A 26,583-nucleotide genomic window follows, 5' to 3' on the forward strand; every position below is an offset into this window, starting at 1 on the left:
AGTATGCCCTATGACCTATTTGGTGTTCTGAGGTCGCCACACTTTTTGACCGACAGAGGGTGCTCTATATATTCATTTCAGCTGGGGGACCAACGAAGAAGTCGTACTAGCCAATCAGAAACCAAGGACGAGAACCATTTCCTGTTTGTAGCTCTTGATATTCTCGCATGGACGACACTGCTTGTGTTCAGACACGGTTAAGAAACTTACAGAGCATCAACGCAGTGATGTTGTGATGTTGTATAAATTGAAATCATGAATATTCTTAATCGCTCTCAGAAGCTGGTGTCATCGGTATTTAGAAGTAGCGTTTTAATGGAGCAAACTGTTTCTAGAAGCCTCTGTTCTGTCCCCAAAGCTCACAGTGTGTCCTCACGTCAGCACAGGTATCATGTGACGTCATCCACACGTCACTTAGAAACAAGAAGATTCTATTCAGAGTTGCGTGATGAAAACAGTGATTCAAAGAGGAGCTCTGCCATGTGTCCGGAGGAAGAGCTGGACAGCAGGGCCCTGAGTCAGAGTGAGTAACTGAAGAGGTCATGTGACCGATAGATGATTTAAAGCTGACTAAGCTTTTAAGTTATTTCAAAGGAAAAAAATGTTTACAGCTTGTAAAATGTGCGGATGTTTCTTTTTCCTAATCTTGGATTAAATTAAATGTAATGAGATTTGAAAGAATTATCAATTAACGTATTTGATTAGTTTATTGACAGAAAATAGTTAGGCAGAAAAAAGTTTTTTATGATATTATCTTCTTAAACGTGATGATACCATATATGATAGCAAACTGATTATCTTTGTATTTTGCACTGTTGGTTGGATAAAACAAGATACTTTAATACATCACCTCGGTGTTTGGGAAACTGTTATAAACAATATCATTGTTATTTGATTAATGACACATTGTAGTTTGCAGCAACCCTTAATTTGAATGTCTTTGAGTTCTGTTTCTTAAACAAAACAAAAAATAGAGATGTCACCTTTGGGAAACATTTATGGGTGCAACTATCAGTTGTTTTAATTAATGATAAATCTGCGGTTTATTTTCCTGAGTAATCGATTCATAATAATATGTCCTCAAGTAGTCCAAACTCCCGACACAGCCTGAGGTGATGTGTTCTAATACCTTATTTTGTCCAACCAACAGTCCAAATCCCATTGTTATTTAGTTTGATATCATTATAAGAAAAGCAGCAAATCCTCCCATTTCAGAAGTTGAAACCAGTAACGGTGTCTTTTTTTTTGTTTGAAAATGACTTAAAACAATTAATTGAATATCAAAATAGTTGCAGAGTAGTTTTCTGTTGATTGATTAATTGATTAATCGTTTCAGAATTAGGAAATGTGACATGACGTGCAGACTGAAAGATAAAGCGTTTAACCAGGAAGATAACCTGCAAATGAGTTGCAGCCTTGTTTTCTGTCGTGGATAAGTTCCTTCAGTCGCCCTGCATTGCTTTGATTATTGTATGTGATGACATTTCTCTGTTTCAGCACAAATATACCATGTATTAAGTGAAAAAGGATACACGGTAGCACTCACACATTTTTGATTGTCAGACAAAATGTTTTAACCCTTGTTTTCTGTAGGAACCCCTGACACTTTCACTCTTGACGTGTTGGTGTCTCTACTGCGTCAGGAAAATGCCGTGGACATCTGTGTGATTAAAGTACCAGAGCACATCAAATATGCAGAGTACTTCATCGTTGTCAGCGGTGTATCAGCGAGACACCTCCGCGCAATGGCCCTTTATGCCATCAAAGTGGTAACTAACATTTGAATTCTCATTGTAAAATTTCGATATGTGCAACCTGTGTTTGTTTTTAAAACTTACACAATGGATGATTTTTCCTCTAGTACAAGTTTCTGAAGAAAACTAGAGCTCCAAATGTCAATATTGAAGGGAAAGATGCAGAGGACTGGATGTGTATTGACTTTGGTATGTAAAACTGAGAGTTCCTATCTTCTAATGTCAAAGACAGTTGTTTATACAAACTGATGTTTGTCGATAGAGCTCCCAGTGGTGTTCACTGTCCTGCTCCTCTCTTTGTCTCAGGAAATATGGTTGTTCACTTCATGCTACCAGAGACCAGAGAAGTGTATGAACTGGAGAAACTCTGGACTCTCCGCACGTATGATGAGCAACTAAAGAGCATGCCCATTGAGACTCTACCAGAGGACTTCATATATGATGTTGAAGTCACAAAGTGACAAATCATCTGAGCTGTGTGCACAGAATTTACTACTTCTTTGTGACTTTGGATGCATCCTTCCTGTCCCTTTGTGTAGAAAGGCGTTTTTTTTTTTGTCACTTAAAATGATTTGTGTTTGAAATTGAAAGGGATTGAACAGCAGTATTTTGGGAATAACTGCCCCCATCATATTGATTTATCATATACACTTTTCTTTTCACATTATTTAACCATTATGGGGCATCAGGTGTTATTTCTATATTAACATTGTTTATGTTTAACTGATTTTTGTGTATGCTGGAAAAAAATATGAATGTTGTAACATATTGTGGTGGTTAAAAATAAATTATTTTAAAACCATTCTAGATATCCTATATATATATATATATATATATATATATATATATATTTTTTTAATTATTTTTTTAACATTTTCTTGTGGGTATTTTTCTCAGCTGAATTTCCCTTTTCTCTTTTTTGGTTAAAATTACTGACCTAAAATGCCGTGGAGATAAAAACTAAAGCATCATGAAAATAAAATATTCAAGAAAGTAAGAGAATTGAAAAGTCCGACCAGGGCACATTACTAAAGTAAGTCTACTGTCTCACCAGCCATCGGAGGTTACTATTTGTCTGGGAAGGGCAAGTTTTAGGAACATGTTTTCAGAAGAAATAGTTTTGTGGTGTTACCAAAACAAACCATTCAAACAGATGCTCGCTCCCAACAAGAAAAAAGAGGTTGTTGGCCAAAGTGTTATTACTGATGTGCATTCACTCAGCACTAACGTGCGAAGAGATTGCTCAGGGAATTGGTAAAAAAGGCAGGTCGGTCAGCAATTATGCTACTCAGAAAGCTTCTGCAGGCTAAAACTGTGCAGTCTTCTGCAAATCATCAGATGCTACATGAGTGCACGAATACACACACACACACACACACACACATACACACACACACACACACACATACACCAACCAGAATCCTTTTCATTTCCTAGCAAGTGACCATTCCGGTTCATTCACTTGTTTTAAGTCATGCTGGATAAGAACATTAGGTAAATGTAAAAATGTAATGAAGCGAGAGATGCCTACGCAGAGCCTGATGGGACTTGTTTGAATGTTTTTGTGTCTTGGGATTGTGTTGTCACTTATATGCTCTGAAGAATGACTCACAATAAAAGTGAATCTTTAACCCCATTTTTGTGAATGCTGTTTCATACTGTCTAAAACCATTAAACCAACTGCTCTCTAGTGGATTAGCAAAAGGACATAGAGGGAAAATTGAAAGAAGTGAAAGAAAAAGATTAGTTCTGTGTTTGAATCAAAAGGAGCTACTTTGGCAAATGTTATCATTAGCAGCACAGCCATTTTACCAACTGTTGTGTAGCCATTAATGGTAATAGTGTTAGTGTACTCTATGATGGAGGAGATTGAGGGAGATAAGTTGAGTATCTTTCTTGCATTGTATGTTTTGTTGCTGTAAAATGTATCCTTAATTTGGGGATATAAATCCATCATCGTGTTTCTGTATGTCAACATGTTGCACAAAAAAGAGAGCAAATTAATCGGAAACTTTTCATTATTCCCTGGTATGCAATTCACTGTGAATAAATTTCACTTTCAGCTTTAATCTTCCCATCTACCACGTTATATTCAGTTATAATTAGTTATATTCAGTTATTCTGGTACTGCATTTGCTGTATAACATTTTAAATTTTTTAAAGTTTCATATGAGTCTGTGTCCTGCAGGTGGGTTGGCACTTGGCTGCAGTTTGGTGCTCTCTCAGTGGAAGGTGTTTATGAGGAGAATAGACTGGTGTATTAGAGAGCACATCAAACATATTAGACATGACACTTAAAGGGCTCTCTGAGCTTTATCCACCTGGCCCTCATTTAATCAGCGAGGTACTCGGCAAGCTGATGTGACTAAGTATTTAAATCAGGCATTTATTGTTGTCCTTTCTCCATACAGCACATCCATTATTTCAGAAATAAAGGAGGTGAATGGTTCTTTATCAAGTAAGACACCAGTGACTTTGCGAAAATGTATCAGAAAACATAGTGTTTCATATTGCTGTACATCATTTTTCTACTCCTTAAGCTGCTTGTGATCGAAGGAGTCACTGGAGGAATAGGAGAAATAGTAACCACAAGGACACATCCTTTCTATTTCAAACCTGACAATGTTCATTACTTGGCTCAGCAGAAGTATTTATGTTGACAGATTTGTATAGAGGTCAACTGATAGGGAGTGATATTTTGATTGTATTGAAATAAAAAATGTATATATATTCTGTTTATAATGTGATGTTGAAATGTTATAGTTCGTATGTACTTTTCCTGGAAAGACTGTGCTGATGCTCTAGAATAGAGTTCTCCTATGACTGTCAGAGGAAACGACAGCACCAAACTGCTGTCAAATTTAACAAGTGCTCTTCAAAGAAAATAGTTACCATCAAAGTAATCTTACCATTTAGGGACTGAAAGCTTTTTGTGCACTCTATCAACCAACAATTGGAAATCTATGGGTTTGAGCGATTTACTGCCCTATCTTGTATGATTTGGTGTAATTTGGAACTATGCTTCCTGCTTTTGCCAAAATGGTTTAGTTATTGTCTTAATACAACTGTGTGTCAGTCAGTAGTGTTAAAAGGGGAGTCATTGTTTTGCATTCATGTAGATTTCTTATATGAGATGGAATCGTAGGAGGATGCAAAATCAAAAGGTTTATATTTATGAGACTTATCAATTGCAAATGTGATAACAAGAAATACATCTACACTTTCTTTAATCAGTTTCAGAAGAGGATTATATATTTGAGATTAATTATCCGTACTTAAATTAATTAAGGTTTTTGTTTCTTCATGCAGACCCCTCTGCAATTCTCTACAAACTGAAACATTATCTTCCCAAACATATTTTAACTTAATGTGAAAACAACAGACCGTCATCGGTCATTTGAAGTTACACATCATTGGTTTTATTGAGACTTGTCATGCTGGCTGTGACTCTTAAGTGGACATTCTAAATGAATAGAGGTCTGTTTCCATTTGTGCCGATACTAAAAGTTGTTTTTGAACAGAAGTGAAATTTGCTGTAATGAAGGGTACTCTTTTCTGCCCTTCAAACATGTCACGGTTTTCTCGTGTATTTAATGTATAAACAAAATGATTAAGGATAAATTAACTACAATTTAAATTCATATGAATAAATTATGTGCACATCCATGAGTTTATGCACAATTAAACTCATTGTTTAATTTGTGGTAATTTAGGAATAATTACATTCTCAACGCACATGTTGACTTCAGCAGTACATTTTTAATAAAACATTTTTCAATATATCAAAAAAACACTACATGTATTCCTTAAAGTCAAATAATTCTGTGACGACTACTTGTTTTAGTCTTTTCACTTTAATGTTTCACAAAAGTTTCTCCATTTGTTAACTGCTTTGACTCTTAGGCCGTTCTAAACTAATGAGGAGAACATAGTTCTCAGGAGTACCCTGAAGTGAATGAAATGACCCTCCCTCTTTTTCTGACACACACACAGTATAAAACACAGGCAATGTTGGGAATCTGAAAGAGGAGCCTTGAACAGCGAGAAAATCAACTACAGCAGAATTTGCATTGTGTTGCATTATAATGTAAGCATTTACTTTATTTAACACCTTTTTATTAAAAGACACACTTTTTGATTAAATGTCAGTATTGGATTAGGCAGCTTTCATAGTGGAGTATCAATCCAGTATGGAGCTTCTACTTCAGATTCTTGCATTGCACCATTGTTGAATAATACTTTTTTGTATTTTGACTGTGATCCAGGATTCGCTCCAGTGCTGTGATGTCGCGGAGTATTCTGGCTCTCTGCCTCTTGGCTTGTTTTCACTCTGGCACAAGCGCATATCCAGTCAAACCTGCCAGTCCCCGGGAAGGCGCACCACCTGAGGAGCTCGCCAAATATTATTCTGCATTGAGACACTACATCAATCTCATTACAAGACAGAGGTTAGTTCTTCAATTTCTAAAACATACTGTAAGTTCAAATATTTTTTGAAAGCACATGCAAAGAAGTATTGATTTGTTGTTGTGCTCTTTTTTTATGCATAGGTACGGGAAAAGAGACACCCCAGATACTGTATTTTCTGATGTGTTTATGACGGAGAGCGCAGAGAGTATTCCAGGATCAAACTACGTCAGGTAAATTATTTCAAAAGGCTGCTTTTTATTCATTCTATATTGCTTTTAATTATTTATTTATTTTCTAATTTGTGTTGTCTATGTTGGATATATGCAATATAATGTATGATATTGCATGACAGAATATGTGAGATGAAATACCAAAAAATACAAACAAACTTCAATACAATGTATGGTGTAATTCAATTTAACAGTCATGCAAAAAATACATTCTTGTGTAGCTTCAGTTAATGTTCACACTTTGTCATAAAAGTGTTGAATTTTAAGGTTAGTGGTGGATGGGACTGGATTGGAAAATGATTAATGTTTTACTACACTTACTTCCTCTTGAATGTGAATAGGGACGGGGAACTTAACTTGAAATTATGCTAAATACTTATCTTGCTTGTCTTGTAGGTATGATGGTCTGCCACTGTGGTGAAGCTGTCATATTCGGGATAACTGTCACATAACTGCTGCAATATCTTTAACTGACATAAAATGAACTTGTACTGCATGGAATAAACATTGTGTAATGCAACTACTTTGGTCTGTAATGTTGTCAGTGCTACATTAAAACATGTTATTGACGTGTTAACCCAGTGTCTCACAAACATCCAGCAGTACAGTACTACTTTGCATGTGAGAAGTGTAGTAATATTTTGAACACAATATAATATTTGTTTCATTCACTGATGGAGTAACAGTGCTCTCTACTGGTGAACAGGCACCTAATATTTTGAGTATTTTTCAAGTTAGGCAAATATCTTATACTTCATGTCTGCTGCTTGTGTTCTTTTTGAGGAGAGTTAAATAGAAATTAGCTGTAACTTGAGTGAACCACAGGGTTGCATTTATAGTACTTTGTTATATTAAACCAGCTCAGATGTACCTCCATCTTGCCTGATAACAGATTAACACTTTAATCCAATCAAGTGACCTGGATACATCAAAAGGGAATCACGAGACTCTGTTATGACACCTGGTCCAAGCTTCATGGCTCTCTGTGACTACGAAAGCGCCAAAGCAGCTTCTGTGCAGCTGTAACTAGATTTAGTGAGTGGGATGGTGCTTCATGTTGATGGGTGGTGCAAATTAGATTATTTTTAGCCAGATGTGGGGATGGAATATCTCAGCTGCCATTAATGGAGGCAAGATCAGATACAGTAATTCTTCCTAATGGGGTAAGTGTTTCATCAAAGTCAAATTCTTAGATATGTTGTCAGTAGACAATGATATGGTGCATGATGTTTTGCCAGAGTAAGAAGAGGTTGTCATTACTGTTATACTACTCAACAGTAAACTCTCTAAATGTATATCTACTTTGGCACATTTTAAAATTCAGAACTAGAGATACTAAGTCATGGTAGCTGGTCAAACTGAGCAAAGTCGAAGGGCTATTGTTTTGAATGAATGGTGACCAAATAGTTGCATTGAGCTGAATATTAAATCAAAAGTAAAGTTGTTTCACATCTATGCTTAGGGGCCATTGCATTTGATTGGGCAAAACAATATTTGCATAAACTATAGATGCAATTCACCTCCACACACATGCTTTCAGCTACCTGTATTTGCTGGAGGTTAAAGGTCACAGTGCTGAGCAGGACTTCACTGTGTGTGTGTGTGTGTGTGTGTGTGTGTGTGTGTGTGTGTGTGTGTGGATGAGCTGAGGGAAGCAGCAGCAACTTAACCAACCTGAATGTTGCGCAAGTTGTCTGCGAATTAGAAACCTGTGGAATGGAGAACAGCGTGGACGAGTGACACTGGTTCAGTTAGGTAACGTATCATTCATTCATTCATTCATTCATTCATTCATTCATTCATTCATTTGACCAGGAACTGGAGCCTCTAGTTAGGAGCAGCTTAACGCTAGCTAGCTAGCCACATGCTAGCACACATGCTATCACAGTTAGCAACGTGGACGTCCAGCTAGTTGTACCTTACGGCTAATTAACCAGAAACACGTGGACCGGCTCAGTGAAGAACAGGTTCATCTCGCTGCCTGCTCCTGTGTGGTAACATACATGTGTGTCTGAACTGTAGTCACATGTGAGTGTTTGCTATGAGTCGTTAGCATTGCTAGCTACATGAGCTACATGTAGTCAGCGCACATGAGAGCCTGACAGCAGCTAACTGAGCTTTAACATGTAGCAGACAGCAGCAGGTCGGTGGGCATGAAGGTTAACATGATCATTAACATGATCAGTGTTAAGGTACCGACATGTGAAGTGCTCACACGTGTTCCAGTTAGCTTCACTGCAGGTTTAAATCACTGCAACACGTTTCTGGAAGACTGACTTTGGTTCTGCTCCGACTGTGAGTTACTTTATATATATATATTCAATAAATACACATACTATACAACTACACAGACAATAAATACACATACTATACAACTACACAGACAATAAATACACATACTATACAACTACACAGACAATAAATACACATACTATACAACTACACAGACAATAAATACACATACTATACAACTACACAGACAATAAATACACATACTATACAACTACACAGACACAGACAATAAATACACATACTATACTATACATACTATACAACTACACAGACAATAAATACACATACTATACAACAAAATAAAGATAGAATGTCCTTCCATGACATCAGACATATCTCCCCTTGTGTGAGCGTAAATGCCCCCATGGACATAACTACTATAGATGGTGAATGTCTCTAAACGGGTGATTCATCAAGACTGGCTCCTAACTTATATGAATTGTGAATTAGCTCAAAGTGTGTGACTGTTTAGGAGTACAATACACTTTACTGAGGTATCTGACCTCTCAGTTCTCACAACAATAGAGATCTTTGCTGCTCAGTGTTTAAATGTAGTCAAAATAGTGGTTTAATGTGCTATTAGTGTATTTTAACACCCTCTGCAGTAATACATGGATATAGTTAGTTTAGGGTCCAGACATATTGGATCCTATTTTGAGGTTTTATGGTGGAGAATTGTAGCAAACTCCAAAATGTTTATGGCTGTAAACAAGTCTGATTTGACCATTTTTTTTGGAAAGGGCCAGGCACAGTGGTTGCTTTCATTTCAACCCTATGTGAACATACGTCAACAACTACTAAAACAATCTTCATTGTAATTCAGTGAAATGGAGCCTCCAATATGTGTCTCATGAAATGAAAGGCTTCCTTTTTGTGATATTTGATCTTTTTAAATCTGCAGAAGACAAGTAATATTCCCAGTCTTACTCTTTCTGAGCTGAGCTTTATCTGACTGTGTGGCAGTTAATGAGCTTCTGTAAAGAGATATAGGTCATGTGATTAACTTAGCCAATCACAAAGGCTGCATTTACAATACTACTAAATGAACAGGAGAAGTCTGGGCAAAGAAGGCAACCCAGGGGTAGAGAGGACCTTACTTACCAGCACGAGCTGCTTTTATCACCTAGGTGGGTTTTTAAGGTTGTCTCTTGAAATTTGACCGTATAAGAAGAATAATATATATATTTTTTTCCATTGTCTCTTCAGTCCAGAGTTACCAGATGAGTCTTTTGTAAAAAAACGTGGGGCTCCGTGTCGGGTGATGCACTGATGATTTGAACACAGTTTGGTGGTGAGTTTGTGCCTTTCTCTTTTTGGGGTGGGGGGGGCTTTGCATGATTATCTGCCCTTGTTGCTGTCTTTGCTGACCTGGTATAGATGCAGTCAAGTGCTGTGATTCATTTATGATGTTTTTGCAGGTCACTCTGTACTGTTAAATGGGACCTTTGCTCAGAAAGCACATGTTTTTGTTTGTCCACCTAGCCACTAGGGCCTTGGTAGGGCTGTTTTTGCCTCACTCTGTTTGGAGGTCTTGTTTGCACAGAGTGCCCAGAGAACACCCTCTGTCTGCCTGGCACAACCTTTAGCCAGAAAGGCAGGAGACTCATCCTTTGTCACTCAATGACCCTCTTTGTCATTCCCTCTATTTGTTATAGCTCTCTGTGCTAACATATGCATGAAACATACAAACATGTTTTTCTGTCTCATGCATCCACACTGTATCTTCAACAATTTGCTCAACAGCAACATATGTTAGTAAATGTCAGTTAAGCTTGATTAACTTCATAACATGGCTTGTTCAGTATGATCTTAGTGTACAGACTAATGACTTGAAGGGTTTTTTTCTACCTTCTCCAGCTCTCCAGTTGCCTTGGTTTCTGTAAGCAGGCAGTTGGGCGGCTTTCCACCGTGTTAAAAGAGTTTCACCGTCCTGAGCTGAGGAATATTAAACATGACTGTGGCCAATGCAAAGTCTGGCAAAGGTAAGCTGTCAATACAAAGCTCAAAGACAAAGTCCTAACTTGTCTTTTGCACAGAACTGTTGCTGTGTGCCACATTTGACAGCTTATTACCATTTGAATGGTTCTGTGCCCACTACCCAGGGATGTGTGGGTGGTTTTGCAGCCGCCTCTGAACTTTCACATTTGTTCCTCAATAACCACACATAACAAAAAACAACAAATTTGCCACATGATGTACTTGCAAAACAAGGTTTTGGCTCAAATAGTGACTGCATTTCTGCCTTCTTCTGATTCAAGTTGTAAAATATGCAAATGGACTGCTTATTCTTTGAAATAAAGAAAAAAGAATGCCGTACAAACCAAATTTAATGGAAAGGTGATAATTGGATTTTATTGAAATTATGAGGACTAAAATCATTGAATATGAAATGACTTGCTGTATTTGTCAGGATTTGCGCTTCAGTTTCTTGCAGTGTGCTCTCAGTCTCTACAAGGCAGATCTGTTAGAGAACAATTCCTTTGTGACTCTGTGTGCGTGCTTGTTGCTGCTGCAGGGGAAATAAGGGATGTTCTCTGTAAATTGGCCCATTGATAGACTGTCCACTATTGTTCTTGCCTTGTAAGCTCTTATTACAGTCACATTGTTAGTTTGTTTTTTCATTGGCTTAGAATTTCATTTTTTTATTTTACTGGCTGTGTGCTTTGTCACTAACTTATCGGCTTGCATTCGCAAAGCAGTAACACTCTAGCTCAAAAGAAGTAACAAGTGTGCTTGGCGTTCTGTTAACCCAATCTTCAAACTTTTCCCGTTCAGCCATGCAGCAGGTACTGGACAACCTGAAAGACCTGCCGTCAGGCTCAGGAGCCAAAGATATTGACCTCATATTCCTCAGAGGCATCATGGAGAGCCCCATCGTCCGCTCCCTCGCAAAGGTAAAAAACATGCACATCATACACACACCGTTACAATCTCATTTACTGGCCATCGAGCTCTAGCTCTATTTTAAAAGCGGAGCAAATGTCACTGTGAGGTCGAGGAAATTAAGATGTAACAAGTTTCACATGATGCCAACTATCCAGGACGACTGCTTCCCGGCAGTGTACCCTGTGAGGCTAAATAACATATTCCATTGAGAAAGGAACATTTTTGAGGGCCTGAGGGAGAAATAGTTCAAGCTTATCTCTCTTTCTAAATCATACATCGTGCTTTAACAAGTATGTACAGCATCTTGTCATGTGCTAGCCCCGTGATGTTAACTAACCTTGCTGTGTGCTCACTGTTGTGGTGTCGAGGTTTAAATTACTTGCAGGAAATGTTTCCTGGCCAGTGCGAGGTATAACTATGCTCGTCTTTTAGAAGAGAGAAACAACTATGAGATTTACATATTCACCTAAAGAGGACTTATCGTATGAATACATTCTTATGAGCCTGCATGTGACATAGGTAGTGGAGCTAAATCTAAATTGCTTGTTGAATCACATATTTTCTGATCTAGGCAGCCCCCAAAAATACTGTGTTGTTGTAATTCACAGTTTGTTGGTTGGTAGGCACTCTAGATAATCAAATCTATGTGAACAAACATAAAAAATGTCATGTCCCCTTTTAAAAGTAATGTAAAGCTTTTGCTTAAGCTTGAGTAGACAGAACACATTCTCTTTTAACACCAGTTAAATTAAATTGTCTCCGATGCAGATTTAGGTCACAAAGTTCAACTACAATATCTATGAATAGAATGATTTCTATAGAAAAAGCCTGTCACAAAGGCAAGCTCTTGTCCTCCTTTCTAACAAACGGAACTATACTTTCCTTGGATTCACCTTTCACCTAGGTTCAGGTGATGTGGCTTGCACTTGCTCGACAAAATTGGTGAACTTAAAGTGTTGTTGTTCTGATTTAGACAGAGTAAAGGGTTGTATGCTCAAAAATATCAACCAGAAAAGATTTTTGGGGTTCAAAAGTAATGATTTGTAACTCTAACCACATTTCCCCCACCCCTAATACAAATAAAGAGGTTTATTTTCATTTTATTTACTGTGTGGTGCTCCAAGCTCTCAGCAAACCGCCTGATGAAGTGAATTTGTTTGTGTGTAGGCCCATGATCGTCTTGAAGAAGTTAAGTTAAAAGCTGTGCGGGACGATAATGTTCAGCTGGTCACAGAGATCTTGGATTGCCTCAACAACCTGCCAGAAAAAGATGCTACCGCTGCCGAGCTTGTCAAAATCCTTCAGGAGCCGCACTTTAAGGTATGTTTGACCTATTTCCTCTTGTACACATTTATTAATGGGAGAAAATGGATCAGAGATTTGTTGAGTGAACGGTCTAGCTTGTGTTCTACTTGTGTGGGAATAGTAGCAGAACATTTTACGTCAACCACTGGATAATATTCTCTGAAGGGGTAGCAGCTCTGCTTCCTCGTCGCCCTTTTTATTCTCAATCACTTGCATGTTGCGGTATGGGAGGGTGGGGTTGTATTTCCTTGGGCCAATAGCAGGCTGAGTTTTGTGGGTAAAGTCAGGGGGAGAAGACCTGTCACCTACAGTTTCAGTAAACCTTTGCATTGCTGATGCAGTTTAAAGTCTCTGAACAATGCTAACTCTATGTTGTGGCTGCTAGGGTAAGAAAATGATTTATCTTCTCAATTGTATCATTAGTTGAACATTTATAAAAGTTTTTTTCCCAAATGCATGTTGCAGTGGCAATCACTGTTAGATATTTGTATTTTGGTACATGAACCACATACTATTGATTGTTGTCTTAGTGAGAAAAAGGTTTAAATGCACTTGAGGAAAGGTAAAGTATAGAGAATGTGACCATACTTTTATTACAGTCCATACTTCTCTCTCCTGTTCTTCTTTCTTCTGCCTCAGTCTTTGATAGAGGCTCATGATAAAGTAGCTGCAAAGTGCTATGAAATGCCCCACACTGCGGTGAACAGCAACGCCTTGTTGACGAGTTCACTCATGCCAGCTGATGCTGTCAGGATGATTGGCATCCAGAAGAAAGCTGGGGAACCACTGGTAAGGCATTTATATCAACCACAGGTCTGCAGAGGAAACGTGTTCACTGTTTTATTCATGACCTCTTTTATTGACCATTTTCTGAATAGCTTGACCTAGTTTTACATTTTAACTCGACATGAGTTGCCGCTTTCACAGCAACCGGACAGACCATGCCATAAAATAGACCTCCGGCATGATTTATGATGTGTGAATGTATGATACTAAACTAGACTCTTTCAGGGGGTTACGTTCCGTGTTGAGCGGGGAGATATGGTGATCGCACGGATCCTGCACGGCAGCTCGATTGACAGGCAGGGCATGCTGCACACAGGAGACATTATCCGCGAGGTTAACGGTCGTGCGGTCGGTCAGAGCCCCCATGAACTCCAGGAGCTGTTGGGGGACTGCAGTGGGAGCATCACACTCAAGGTCCTGCCCAGCTACAGAGACACACCGACACCTCCACAGGTGGGTGAAGAAAAAGGAGGCTGCTAATATGTTTTCCTGCCCAGTGATTCACCTGTGGGATACTAAAAATCCTGTGACATTGGGAAATCTGAATTGAATACTACTTTTTTTTAAATGAGCCCTTTTAAACTATATTGATGTCTTGAAATCGGTGTGTTAAGTTCACCAGAATACAGGATGTGTTTGTAGATGTGCAAGTGCCGGTGTGCAAAGTGCACAAGGCTGTCATACTGTACATGTCAGGCTGTGGGGGAGAGCTGCCTGACCTGGGTTATCTCAGAATGCCAGGCTTCTGAAAATTGAGCCCAGCGAGGGTCTATTAATAACACTCCTCACACTATCTGGGACACGCACCAGTATATCCACTGGAGTACCCCCTCCCCTTCTTACAGTAACGGGTACACACAGCAGCTGACACCGAGGAGCAGTGTGTAGGGTTATGTCAGACACTGACCTTTGTGATGGGGGGAGTTGAATGATCTAATTCTACTGTTTGGTTATGAGTGTAGGGAAAAGGGAAGTGGACATAATCTTGATTGTTGTGTAACATTATTTTGACATTTAACGAGCTGTCAGACACAATCAAGATTAATAAATGATTTAACATTAAAAAGCTAAATGTGACAATATAGTTTAATAGGTGTTTAAGGTGTCGCTCATTCCTGTTTTGTATGCTCTTTGTATGATTTGATTGTCTAATAGCTTAACACCTGATATTGTAGGTTTATCTGAAGCCCCACTTCAACTATAATCCAGCCACAGACAGCTTGATCCCCTGTAAAGAGGCTGGCCTGGCCTTTTCCAAGGGAGACATCCTTCACGTAGTCAACAAGGAGGACCCCAACTGGTGGCAGGTGAGAAGATATATTCCTGACAAGGACAGTGCTGCTTTGAACAGAGCTGCACATCTAATTAGAAGTGAGGTGGTGGCAGATACTTAGACATGGTGTCTTTTGCTCTGTGAAATATGTAATCTCTTAACTGCTCCGATTTCCGATTAGGCACGCAAAGTTGTTGGTGGAGCGACTGGTCTCATCCCCAGTCAGTTCTTGGAGGAGAAGAGGAAAGCTTTTGTGAGAAAAGACTTGGATACTTCTGGTACAGGTGAGTTCAAATCATGTTCACGCAATCCAACTCATTCACACCATTCTCCCGGCTTCTTTTTCTTGTTAAGCTAACCTGCTAGTCAGAAAAGACTTGGCTTTAGCACCACCATGTGGTGATCTGATGCTTACTTTAATTTTATCTCAGGGTTGATCTGCGGAACTGCGAAGAAAAAGAAGAAAAAAATGATGTACCTCACTTCAAAGAATGCAGGTGTGATTCACCATTTGATCTTATTTTTTGTACATAGAAGACATTTTGTGAAAAGTTTGCAGGGTGAAATTGTAAATGTATAAACAACATTACGGTACTCATCCAGCCTGTGAATTATGTTGGACAGAGTTTGACCGCTACGAGCTGCAGATCTATGAGGAAGTAGCCAAGATGCCACCGTTTCAGAGGAAAACGCTGGTTCTGATTGGAGCCCAGGGAGTTGGGAGGCGGAGCCTGAAGAACAGACTTATCGTCATGAACCCTCTGCGATATGGAACCACTGTACCCTGTGAGTGAGTGAGACAGGCGGCTGAGGTAATTGAATTCTCTGCAACTAGTTTTGCTGCCAGGGTAACACCTCTCCTCACCTTTAATCTCCAGTCACGTCACGACATCCGCGGGAAGAGGAGAGAGACGGCCAGAACTACTGCTTTGTGACGCGAGAGGAGATGGAGAAGGACATCAAGGAGAACCGTTATCTGGAGCATGGCGAGTATGATGCCAACCTGTATGGCACCAAGATCGACTCCATCCATGAAGTGGTGAATGCAAGGCGTACCTGCATCCTGGACGTCAATCCTCAGGTTAGTCAAAGGCTCACGATTTCAACGTGTAGATCTTTATTCCCCTAAATCTTTGGTTGTGACATATGATATTATATTTTTTTGCCCAGGCCCTGAAACTGTTGAAGACTGCTGAGTTTATGCCATTTGTGGTGTTTATTGCTGCTCCTGAACTGGATACCCTAAGAGCTATGCACAAAGCTGTGATAGATGCTGGACTAACTACCAAACTTCTCACGGTATGTTTTAAGAGCATTTAAGGTTCCTATATAGTTATGATGATGACCTTTCAGGGGTTATAACTCATGATATAGTTGTTGCCTTCATCATCCTAATGGGCTGAATCTCTCACTATAACAGGAGAACGATTTGAAGAAGACTGTGGACGAGAGTGCCAGGATTCGTCGGGCATATAGCCACTACTTTGACCTGACTATTGTCAATGACAATCTGGACAAGGCCTTTGACAAACTGCAAGAGGTGGTAGAGCGATTATTCATAGAGCCCCAGTGGGTTCCAGTCAGCTGGGTGTACTGATGTTTTACAACCTACTGGAAAGACATTGCTGTTCGAGCTGCTAGCTTGGTATGAGAGGGAATACCTTAAGGGACAGAGAATTCAACACTGCACCCATGGACACATCAGACCTGTGTGAATATGGGTCTTGCACAAAGCTGTGGCAGAGTCACCTTGATCTGAATTGCCAGATTTATTTCTAGCTCTCTATGCAACACCCAATGCACAGGAAGTGTACTTATTTATTGGCATTTAAAAATAAATAAATAAAAGAATACTTTCTATTCATGTGGATTGGGAGAAAATACTGGGCCTTGTGTCAGGATATTTTAAAAGCAAATGCGATTTTTGTCGTGTCCTGTTTTAATTCTTCCGCTCTGTATGTAAAATAGGTATTTATTTAGCAATAAATGAGGAGAGCTTGCTCATTGAAAAGAACGATACCTCAGTGTTACAGTTTACAGTGCATATGTCTCAGTACGTCATCTCATTTTGTCACTACAAACTTGTCATACATGTAGAATAGAATCATGTTTTTGAGACCTTCTTCCTCAAGGCTGCATTTATGCTCTGCTGTCTCTGCAGTTAAAACTCACTGTCACTGTTTTTTGTACAGAAAAAATAATAATTCTGTAGTGTTTACCCATTATTTCTCTTTCACTCAAGCACAACAGATTACATTAATTATGTTGATTGTTTGTCAGACATTTAGATCATGTAAGTATTTCTGACTGTTAGACCCGTCGATATGGTGCTGTCTTTGTTTAAAGAAACTTTCCACAGAACTCTTAACAGGGTACTTAAATCTCAGCGAACCATCCCTTTTGATGTGATATTACTAAAACTTAACTGTTTTAAATAAAGTTCATATTTACTTATAAAAGGTATATTTTACAAGAATTCAGAAAATATGTATTTTCAGATGTCAAATAAATAACTGGTGTTTTCTAATGATCCGCTTTGGTTTTGCTTTGCTCATTTTGTGGAATTTCTTGACAAACTTGTGTTGAGTATGTGTTCACAAACTGGAGGAGAAGATATTTAACGACCTGAGGCTATGCTTTTTATAGTATAGTGTGTCAATAAAAAATCATACTATAGTTGATCTTAAAAGGTCAGAGTATAGTATGTTGAAATAAACTCATGGTAACAAAAGTCAAAAATATTCATAAAAGGCTATAGTATATGTGGGCAAGAAAAAAAGTCATACTAAGTTATAGTATAGTATTAAAAAAAAAAAAAAGTCATTAAAAGTCATGGTATTGTTTTTCCAAATAACTCAAAGTATAGTATGTCGAAAACATGTCATGGTTTTTTATCTCCATTTTTTTAAATAAAAAGTTATAATATTGTATGTCGAAAATAAGTCATAAAACAGTCATAGTATATTCATTCATTTCCGTAACCTGCTTATCCAGTTAAGGGTTGCAGGGGTGCTGGAGCCGATCTCAGCTGTCAATGGGTGAAGGCAGGGTGAAGGCAGGGTACACCCTGGACAGTCTGTCGCAGGGCTGACATATATAAACAGATAACCATTCATGTTCACATCCACACTTACAGGCAATTTAGAGTCTTCAATAAACCTAAGCTGCATGTCTTTGGACAGTGGGAGGAACCCGGAGAGAACCCACAAACTCCACACAGAAGGTTGTCCAGCCCGGGAATTGAACCCAGGCCCTTCTAGCTGTGAGGCGACAGTGCTAACCACTACACCACCGCATGTTGAAAAAAGTAATAAAAAAGTAAATAAAAAGTCTATAGTTTGTAGCCTCATGAATGGTGAAAAGGATCCTTAACTAGTTTTAAACCCATACACAGACATTATATGGCAAACACTCTACCTGGTAAACAAATACAGAATATGAAATAAAGTCATGGTATTTTATGTTGTAAAAAGTAATGTAAAGTCATAATAGGGCAATTTGAATAGAAGTCATTAAAAGTCATGGGATAGTGGTTCGGAAAAAATTCATAGAATAGTTTGTCGAACAAAAGACATGAAAGGTCATGGTATAGTATGTTGAAATACAATCATACTATATTATGTTAAAAAAATCAATATGAGCCATAGTATAATTTATGTAAAAAAGTAATTGTATAGTAAGTCAATACTTAAGACTTAAAAGAATTTCAAGTCCAAAAAAAGCCATAGTACACTTTGTCAAAAAAACATGTATGTCGAAAAGAAGTTATGGTATAATATGTAAAAAAAAAAAAAAGTAATTAAAATAAATAAAAAGTTATGAAAAGTAATTATAATGTAGGTCAATATAAAATCATACTATAGTATGTAGACAATAGTCATCAAAAGCCCTAGTATAATTGTGTTAAAAAAGTAATTTTGTAGTATGTAAAAACGCATATGACAGTATTTAATGTCCAAAAAAGTCATAAAAAGTCATGGTATGGTATGTTGAAAATCTGAAATAGTATTTCATGTTGAAAAAAACACATAAAAAGTAATATAAAGTCTCATCCTATTTCATCTTAAAAAAAGTCATAAAAGGTCATAGTATAGTATTTTGAAAAAAGTCATAAAAGGTCATAGTATAGTAAGTTGAAAAAAGTCATAGTATAGTATGTATAAAAAAGTCAAAGTAAAGTATGTTGAAAATGTCTCATCTTAAAAGTCATAAAAAGTCATCATATAGTATGTTGTAAAAAGTCATGAAAAGTCTTAGTATAATAAGTCGAAAATAGTCATACTATATGTTTAAAACGTGTCATAGTATTTCATGTTGAAAAAAGTCATAAAAAGTCATTGTCATTGTATAGTATGTTGAAATAAAAGTCATAAAATGTCATAGTATAGTATGTATAAGGAAAATATAGAATGGTATGTTGAAAATGTGAGATAGTATTTTATGTCTAAATAAAAAGTCATAATATAGTGTGTCGAAAAAAAAGTTTTGAAAAGTCAAAGTATGGTATGTTGAAAAAAGTAATAAAAAGCCACAGTATAGTATGTCGTAAAAAAGTCATAAAAAGTAATTGTACTCAAATGCTCCAAGTAATATGTCCTTAAAAGTCATGCTATAGTATGTCAAACTCCTCAAGAATGGCGTAAAGGATCCTTAACCAGTCTTGAACCCATTTGTTGGACTACATTTCAATCCATTAGATGGTAATGTTTTTATTTTTTATTTTGTAAAAGCAATTTGCAGTCAAAGGTGAAACAACACAGATATGTTTATAGATTTGTAGTGGGACTTGCAATGCCTTAATAGAACTAGGATACTGATGTAGTGACTCTTCCTCTTTTATATGTTCCTCGTCCTATATCAGGAATTAAACGACACCCTACAGCCAATCAGAATCTAGTATTCACCCAGACAATGGTGGTAAAAAAATAACAAATGCAAATCTGTTCATAAAATGTCATTTTAAGGTTACAATGAAACAAGATTCTTCTTTTAAATACTATGACCCAAAAAGGTGTGAAGGTGAGGCTTGAAGGTGTGGCTTAACTTTTAGTAACACACAACTTTACATAGTTGCCTTACAGAATAATTGTCTTAGTGGAAATTCTACTTCACCAAAAAGAGAAAAAAACCAAACATTCATAGATAACAATTGATCTACTTGATCCACTTTACCTCATTCTAGTGTTAAGTCTCAAGTTTTGGGAGGATATTAATCTGTCTTCAGTTCAATCACAGTTGGCTAACGAGGCAAGACCTCTGACAGCGATACACAGGACCAGAGGACGGTTTCCTGAGAGGGAGCTTATTTCTGTCTTCACTGTGTTTCCATCTCTCTTCAGGGACACATTAGAGGAGGCAAACAGAAGTTCAGTCTTTTCATAGACGTCTTCTGTCAGTGCAGCTAAGCCTGAGCTGCTCAGAGGCAACTCCCCCTTCCCCGATACGCACTGCACCTGGAACAGACGTGACAAGAAAATAAAAGGCGGTTAAATCAATGGGATGCACAATGAAATAAAATAAAAAAACTCACATTACATGTTTTTGTATTCTTGTTTGTAAAAACTGACTTTACTTACCAGTAGCTCCAGAGCCGGTAACACAGTGAGGCTGCAGCACATTCCCAAAACAGAAAGACAATCATGTGTCATCTCTGAAAGATAGACCCAGATACAGGATGAAAACAGAGCTTGAGGAAATTGGATTTTTAAGACATTCTGCAAGCAATGGGAACTCAGCAACTCAACATACATCTCTTGCTGACTTTAATCAAGGTGTTTTTTTTCACAGAGTGAGAAAGTCGAGCAACATTTTTAAGTTAAGTCTAGCTTTCTCACCGTCCATGGCGCTGGTAATGAGGTGAAATGCCGAGAGGACTCTTCTGGAATCCACTTGACCAGATTGCTCTAAAAGGTCGATAATTGCTTGGACGTTCTGTTTTTGTGACTCTGTCGTTGTGACATCATCACCAAGGGCAGGTCTCTTATCAAAGCACATCTGTTCCAGCTGAGACAGAGGAAAACGCCTAGATTTAAAAGCCAGTTTTATAGAAGCTCTAAATGTTTACTCCATAATATAACTCTGTGTTGACATCTCTTCTCTGTCAACGCTTACCACGTTCTGCAGTGAACTGAGAGCCCCTCGGTCCGCCATTACTTTTGTGATTTGTTGGAGTAGAGAAGACCTTGTGGTGGCAGGAAGAGCTGAAAGCAGTTGGAAATGCTCTTTCAGTTGCTCCAGCTCTAAATAAAAAAACAAAATGGATACACTTAAACATCCGCCCCCACAGAGTAAATGTGCACATGCAGCAGGTCACTTAACACTAAGATTGAACGAGGCACTTCATAAAATAAAAGTATAGAAAACATAAAAGTTAATTGTCTCTGGGCACAAGTTGACCCCAGAGACAATAAAATATAGGTCAAAACACTTAACAAGCAGTTATCACACCATTATGATAAGACAGGCAGCTTCTAATCTGTAGAGAATCTTTGTGCTTGTAAAACAACATGCCTTTCTGAACACGTCATGCGCTACAACAATCATCTATAGCCACGTGTTCTATGTCTGCAGAGAAGAAAACAGTAATTTACCTTGGGTAAGGTTGCTATTTTCAGAGGCAGGAGCTCCAAAGACATGCAACAGTCCTTTCTTGGGGCCGTCTACTTCAAAACGTCCAGTGGTGTCTGGCATCAGACACAGCTCTGTGGAAATTACAACATGTTACATTTAAAATGTAACTGCAGTAGAGTTTAATCAGTTATGCTTGAATAATTTCTCACCATAGTGCCCATCATGTTTGATCTCTAGCTCTATTAGAGCATATGCAATGGTAGTATGGATGGGAATCTCCATGGTGATATCACTGTCTTTACTCAAGCTCCCATTCTCCTTCAAGGAAACCTGCGGATTTGCAATAATATTGAAAACATGTGAGCCCAAACACAGAAATTATAACAAAACTCAGTCTGTTTTAAAATAAATATCCAGTTTAAAAACAATGTATTACTGCTGGTTAACAGTTGTTAGTTCCTGGGACATTTGTAGACCCATTGGCTGTTGTGTTTGACTCAAAGGGATGTAAAAATGAGGATGTTAATGTCAGAAAACTTTTCATCCACAAGGACATGAACAGAGAATGTTTTGATATCAGTCTTTCTGAATCAAAGAGCAAATACTTCTTCTTCCTCTCCGTCTTACTGAAAACACAGAGCAACTAAATGATCAAAGAGCAAGATCGATCTAATTTTCCCTCCAAAATCCCTTCTTCTTAACAAGAAAAAAAAAAGGGCCCTGCTGTCTCCACCTACTCAAAGCTAAAAGTTGGATGCAGAACTTAAAATCAATCAAGAAATTGGATGCAACGAACAAAACATATGAACAATAAGTATTTTTTTAAATCATGACATCGCTAATGATTCCTGGAACATCATGTTGACTATACATGCTTACAGTAGAGGAAGCCTTTTCTGTTGTAATGAACCCTTACACATAAAATTACAAACGCTACACTACTATAATAAATTAGTTTAATACGGTACTGTACCTTTGTGCTGTTGGGCCCGCAGAGGCTCAGTGCTCCTCCACACTGTGCTCCCTGCTGCACCTCCTCTATGACAGAACTGGGCTGAGTAGTCACAATACGCTCCTTCACAATCCCAAAAACCTGTCTGGGCTTCTCCTTAGTCTGCTGGACCAGACCATGGGACATATCCAGGACCCTGACGGGTTGAATTCACAAAAACACCAGTATAATGTTTAACAGGGAATATTCTTGGAATATTATGAAATACATACAAACTATATATATATATATATATATATATATATATATTCTATATTCTGTGAAATACAGTCTAAAACTTTAGAATATAAAAAGATCCATCTTATACCAAAACAAGCAATTTTCTTGCGAATGTTAATATTCAACAGAGCCTCCCTTTTTGCGTTCAACTTTATGGTCGGACAAAGATCACTCCTATACACACTGCACGTCAGATGATGTTTACAGTGTTTCTCTTTCAATTCAACCCTATTTAAGTGAGACAGGACAGGGGGAACAGGTGAGGGGAACTAACCTGTCTTTGGAGCCTCGCAGCAACTTCTGCACATCCACTTCTTCTTTCTTCAAACTGCCAAACGATGACTGGAGTTTGGAAGAGTCTTTACCCTCAAGGCTCACATTGGACTTGGCAAAATTTGCGTCTACGGTCCCCTGAATGTTGTCACCAAATGTCCCATTGTATTTGATGAAATCTGTCTCTACGACAACTGTGGACAGTGAAACATTTCAGTTTTCTGTCATCATAAAAGAATGAAGACATACAACTCAGCATACATAGGGTTTTGATGTTTACCTGGCTTTATAGGTGTGTCTCCTGTCAGTATATCATTGAGGTTAAAATCAGTTGGAATGTACTTGGGTTTCTGCCAGACCCAGAAGCGCTTGTGCTTCACCACCACTGTCAGAAGATTAATGGTGTCATTCAGGCTGGACACTGGGATCAGCAAACCTCCACGATCCACCTCCTGCACAAAGTTTCTGGTTGCTGTTGCAAACATCTCCCGGCTGAATGAAACCTGTGAGGGTGACAATGAAGAGTGAGGACATGTGAGCTCCTCCTCAGAGTGAGAGGAAAGGTGTTATTCAACAATCCTCTCATCGTCCACATTACTTATATTATTGAAGTTCTCATAACACAACCACAACTCACGACACTAACTGAACTTCTACAACATATCAAGCAAAACAAAAAGAAACACAGAATATTAAAATAAGTAGTCACTTGCAAAGATTTACCACATTGAAAAAGCAGCACACGTTACATGCTAGTAGCATCATTCAGAAAAACACATCTGTATCCAGCTGTTGTTCTGCTTGTAGAACCAAAAAAGCATCAAATGCTGCATGTTTGATCGCTTACCCGAAGTCCTTGTTTGAGAGAGGAACCTGACGAGTACCTGTGTTAGAGACAGACCTTTATAACACCCGGCAGACCTTTATAACACCCGGTCCTCCTCCATGTCGGCTCGGTTTAGCAGCTTGTTTTGAACAATCGACGCTCCGCCTCCTTCACAGGAGGAGAGGGCGTGGTACTGAGGCAAAGCGAAACCAACGATCATAATCATCATAATACCCGTTTTTATTATTATAATAATGATGTTATTATAATAATGATGTTATTATAATAATAATAATAATAATTGTTCATATTATTATTATTACTGCTACTACAAAAATACGAGGGTGAATAGTAATGATAATAATAATAATAATAATAATCATAATTATTATTTATTATTCATTATTCATTATTATTCATTATTTATGTATTATTTATTATTATCATTTTTATTAATATTATTATTATTATCATTATTATTATTATTATTATTATTATCATTGTTATTATTTATTATTATTATTATCATTTATTATTATTATTATTATTATCATTATTATTATTATTATTATCATTATTATTATTATTATCATTATCATTATCATCATTATCATTATTATTATTATTATTATTATTATTATTATTATTATTATTATTATTATTATTATCATTATTATTATTATCATTATCATTATCATTATCATTATTATTATTATCATTATTATTTATTATTATTATTATTATTATTATCATTATTATTATTATTATTATTATTATTAATATTATTATTATTATTATTATTATTATTATTATTATTATTATTATTATTATTATTATTATTATTATTATTATTATTATTATTATTATTATTATTATTATTATCATTATTATTATTATATTATTATTATTATTATCATTATTATTATTATTATTATTATTATTATTATTATTATTTATTATTATTATTATTATCATTATCATTATTATTATTATTATTATTATTATTATCATTATCATTATTATTATTATTATTATTATTATTATTATTATTATTATTATTATTATTATTATAGGTATCATTGTGAACAAGCTGAATAATTGTATTTCTTTGTCCCCACCACAATAGGCTGTTGGGTATCAAACGTGTGTGCATTGGTATATCACGTTGTATGTATTAAATGTCTTTCTTTTCGTCGAGGACACAATTAAATATATTTTGCTGAAGTGCAAATGATAAGTGAATGTCTGGTCCACATAAACGATGTGATTTGTCAATCATGTTGGGAAGCCGGCCAGCTAGTTCCAAAGAGTGCAAAGACTTTGCTCAGTGCAGGTCAGGGTGATCTATGACATCACTGCTGGTTTCCCTGAGGTCTCTGTACTGTCTCTGCTCCATGATGGCTATTTGCTTCCACCTAGTGGAAATAAATAAACTATTCACCAGCTTCACTTGACATCTTTGAATTGTGTACACAAGATCAGATTCAGTCAGTAGTATGCTACTTCATTCTAGGTTAGTATTTAAATCTGAACAGATACATTAGATTTAAATGACCAAGTATTTTGTTTTTACCCCATAAAATCATCAGCATTTCTGTACACTTTTGTAATAATGTAATTAGCATTGCAGGCACTAGAAGCTACTAGTGTTAGCTCAGTCTTTTAGTGTTTTTTCATCAACGCAACATGGTTTATCATACAACTTCATTGTTATTTATTGATGTATTCAGTGACATATTTGACTTATCTGATAACCTTAACTTGTTTCAGGGATCAATTATTGTTTTTTTAGCCTTTGATTATAGTTACACTAAAGCAACACGTACAGTAGTATTGATAAGAAGTCAAGCACATCATGTAAAGTGGCTAAATCCCAAAGCTGTGAATTGAATGAGTTAGCTCTGTGCTGGCATTTTATCAATTGTGGCTTGAGACAGAAAACAGTTCACCCAGCATCTGTGTCACACAGCCACAATACAATACTGCACATTGTGTGCTGCACAAGGTATTTATGTCAAGGTTTCTGTTGGAGAGCACTTTTTGTGGCCAACACACAATATCACCAAGGTGGGAGGAGCACAAAACCTGTGGCTCTGAGCAAATACTGCTTTCATTTTTCAAGTTATCTTTCACCCTTGTACCGCACATAAAGTGAACTCAGTGGTGAAACAGTTAGTTTATGGAGACACACCTTAGATAATATAATTGTGTAACAAGCAAGACATTTGGATTTGGTAATGCTCCTATGCAACCTGAAATTTATAAGTGTTTTTAACCAAATGCCTTTCATGTCCTCCCAATGTACCAGAGCTAACTTAACTTCACTTTCATGGGATATTCCTGTTGCTCACAATTTGATGGCCCTGAGAATAATAATAAAACTGCTCTGAAAGCACAAGATGAACTTCCTCCTCTGTGGACATGTGAATATCAAAACTGATGATTCAGTTGTTTTATCTTTTCCTGTTTGCACATTAAACCAGTTATGACAGAGCTGTCAGCCTGACAAGTCAGCATCACAATTAAAGGTGCAATGTATAAGTTATGGCCACAGGCTCCAGAGAAATTGGGGGCAGCATGTCACCTCTACTGGGTCACTACAATCTAAAAAACTACTAACTCCAGAGCAATGATAAGCAACATTTGACCAAATGTCTGAAACCTAAATAAAACTTCTATCTAATACCCTAATCTACATAAGTGCCGTGTTTAATGTGCCACTAGTTCAGTCTGTGTACGTTTTTATA

The 26,583-nt window shown here is 37.2% G+C and overlaps 4 protein-coding genes across 7 annotated transcripts; 3 read left to right on the forward strand and 1 right to left on the reverse strand.

Moving 5' to 3' along the window:
* The first annotated feature begins 118 nt into the window (after positions 1 to 118).
* malsu1 (mitochondrial assembly of ribosomal large subunit 1) lies at positions 119 to 2,555 on the forward strand. Of its 2 annotated transcripts, XM_054621184.1 has the most exons (5): positions 119 to 196; positions 387 to 523; positions 1,594 to 1,769; positions 1,862 to 1,943; positions 2,061 to 2,548. In XM_054621184.1, exons 1-5 carry the CDS (start codon positions 168 to 170, stop codon positions 2,213 to 2,215), a joined length of 579 nt encoding a protein of 192 aa, XP_054477159.1. In that variant the 5' UTR covers positions 119 to 167; the 3' UTR covers positions 2,216 to 2,548. The 2 variants fall into 2 exon arrangements, with proteins under 2 accessions (XP_054477159.1, XP_054477158.1); XM_054621183.1 differs by having other exon boundaries at positions 129 to 523; positions 2,061 to 2,555.
* Positions 2,556 to 6,014: 3,459 nt separating this feature from the next.
* On the forward strand, positions 6,015 to 6,815 carry LOC129109179 (peptide YY-like). Its single transcript, XM_054621185.1, has 3 exons — positions 6,015 to 6,202; positions 6,305 to 6,394; positions 6,791 to 6,815. The coding sequence occupies exons 1-3, from the start codon at positions 6,039 to 6,041 to the stop codon at positions 6,813 to 6,815; spliced, it is 279 nt and encodes a 92-aa protein (XP_054477160.1). The 5' UTR covers positions 6,015 to 6,038.
* Positions 6,816 to 8,027: 1,212 nt separating this feature from the next.
* pals2a (protein associated with LIN7 2, MAGUK p55 family member a) lies at positions 8,028 to 17,449 on the forward strand. 3 transcript variants are annotated; one of them, XM_054621167.1, is made up of 14 exons: positions 8,028 to 8,149; positions 9,893 to 9,977; positions 10,544 to 10,668; positions 11,462 to 11,580; positions 12,740 to 12,892; positions 13,517 to 13,666; positions 13,889 to 14,116; positions 14,839 to 14,970; positions 15,118 to 15,220; positions 15,368 to 15,433; positions 15,561 to 15,722; positions 15,815 to 16,017; positions 16,107 to 16,235; positions 16,357 to 17,449. In XM_054621167.1, the coding sequence occupies exons 3-14, from the start codon at positions 10,638 to 10,640 to the stop codon at positions 16,531 to 16,533; spliced, it is 1,653 nt and encodes a 550-aa protein (XP_054477142.1). In that variant the 5' UTR covers positions 8,028 to 8,149; positions 9,893 to 9,977; positions 10,544 to 10,637; the 3' UTR covers positions 16,534 to 17,449. The 3 variants fall into 3 exon arrangements, with proteins under 3 accessions (XP_054477142.1, XP_054477144.1, XP_054477143.1); XM_054621168.1 differs by lacking the exon at positions 8,028 to 8,149 and adding an exon at positions 9,743 to 9,813; XM_054621169.1 differs by lacking the exon at positions 9,893 to 9,977.
* A 2,191-nt stretch (positions 17,450 to 19,640) lies between these two features.
* gsdmeb (gasdermin Eb) lies at positions 19,641 to 23,956 on the reverse strand. The gene is made up of 10 exons (XM_054622046.1): positions 23,858 to 23,956; positions 23,291 to 23,513; positions 23,012 to 23,204; positions 22,480 to 22,654; positions 21,716 to 21,836; positions 21,527 to 21,637; positions 21,048 to 21,175; positions 20,771 to 20,939; positions 20,513 to 20,586; positions 19,641 to 20,389 (listed from the first exon to the last, which is right to left on the reverse strand). The coding sequence occupies exons 2-10, from the start codon at positions 23,493 to 23,495 to the stop codon at positions 20,162 to 20,164; spliced, it is 1,404 nt and encodes a 467-aa protein (XP_054478021.1). The 5' UTR covers positions 23,496 to 23,513; positions 23,858 to 23,956; the 3' UTR covers positions 19,641 to 20,161.
* Positions 23,957 to 26,583: the final 2,627 nt, after the last annotated feature.

The sequence above is a fragment of the Anoplopoma fimbria genome, chromosome 20 (assembly GCF_027596085.1).
Source record: "Anoplopoma fimbria isolate UVic2021 breed Golden Eagle Sablefish chromosome 20, Afim_UVic_2022, whole genome shotgun sequence".
Taxonomy (NCBI): Eukaryota; Metazoa; Chordata; class Actinopteri; order Perciformes; family Anoplopomatidae; genus Anoplopoma; species Anoplopoma fimbria.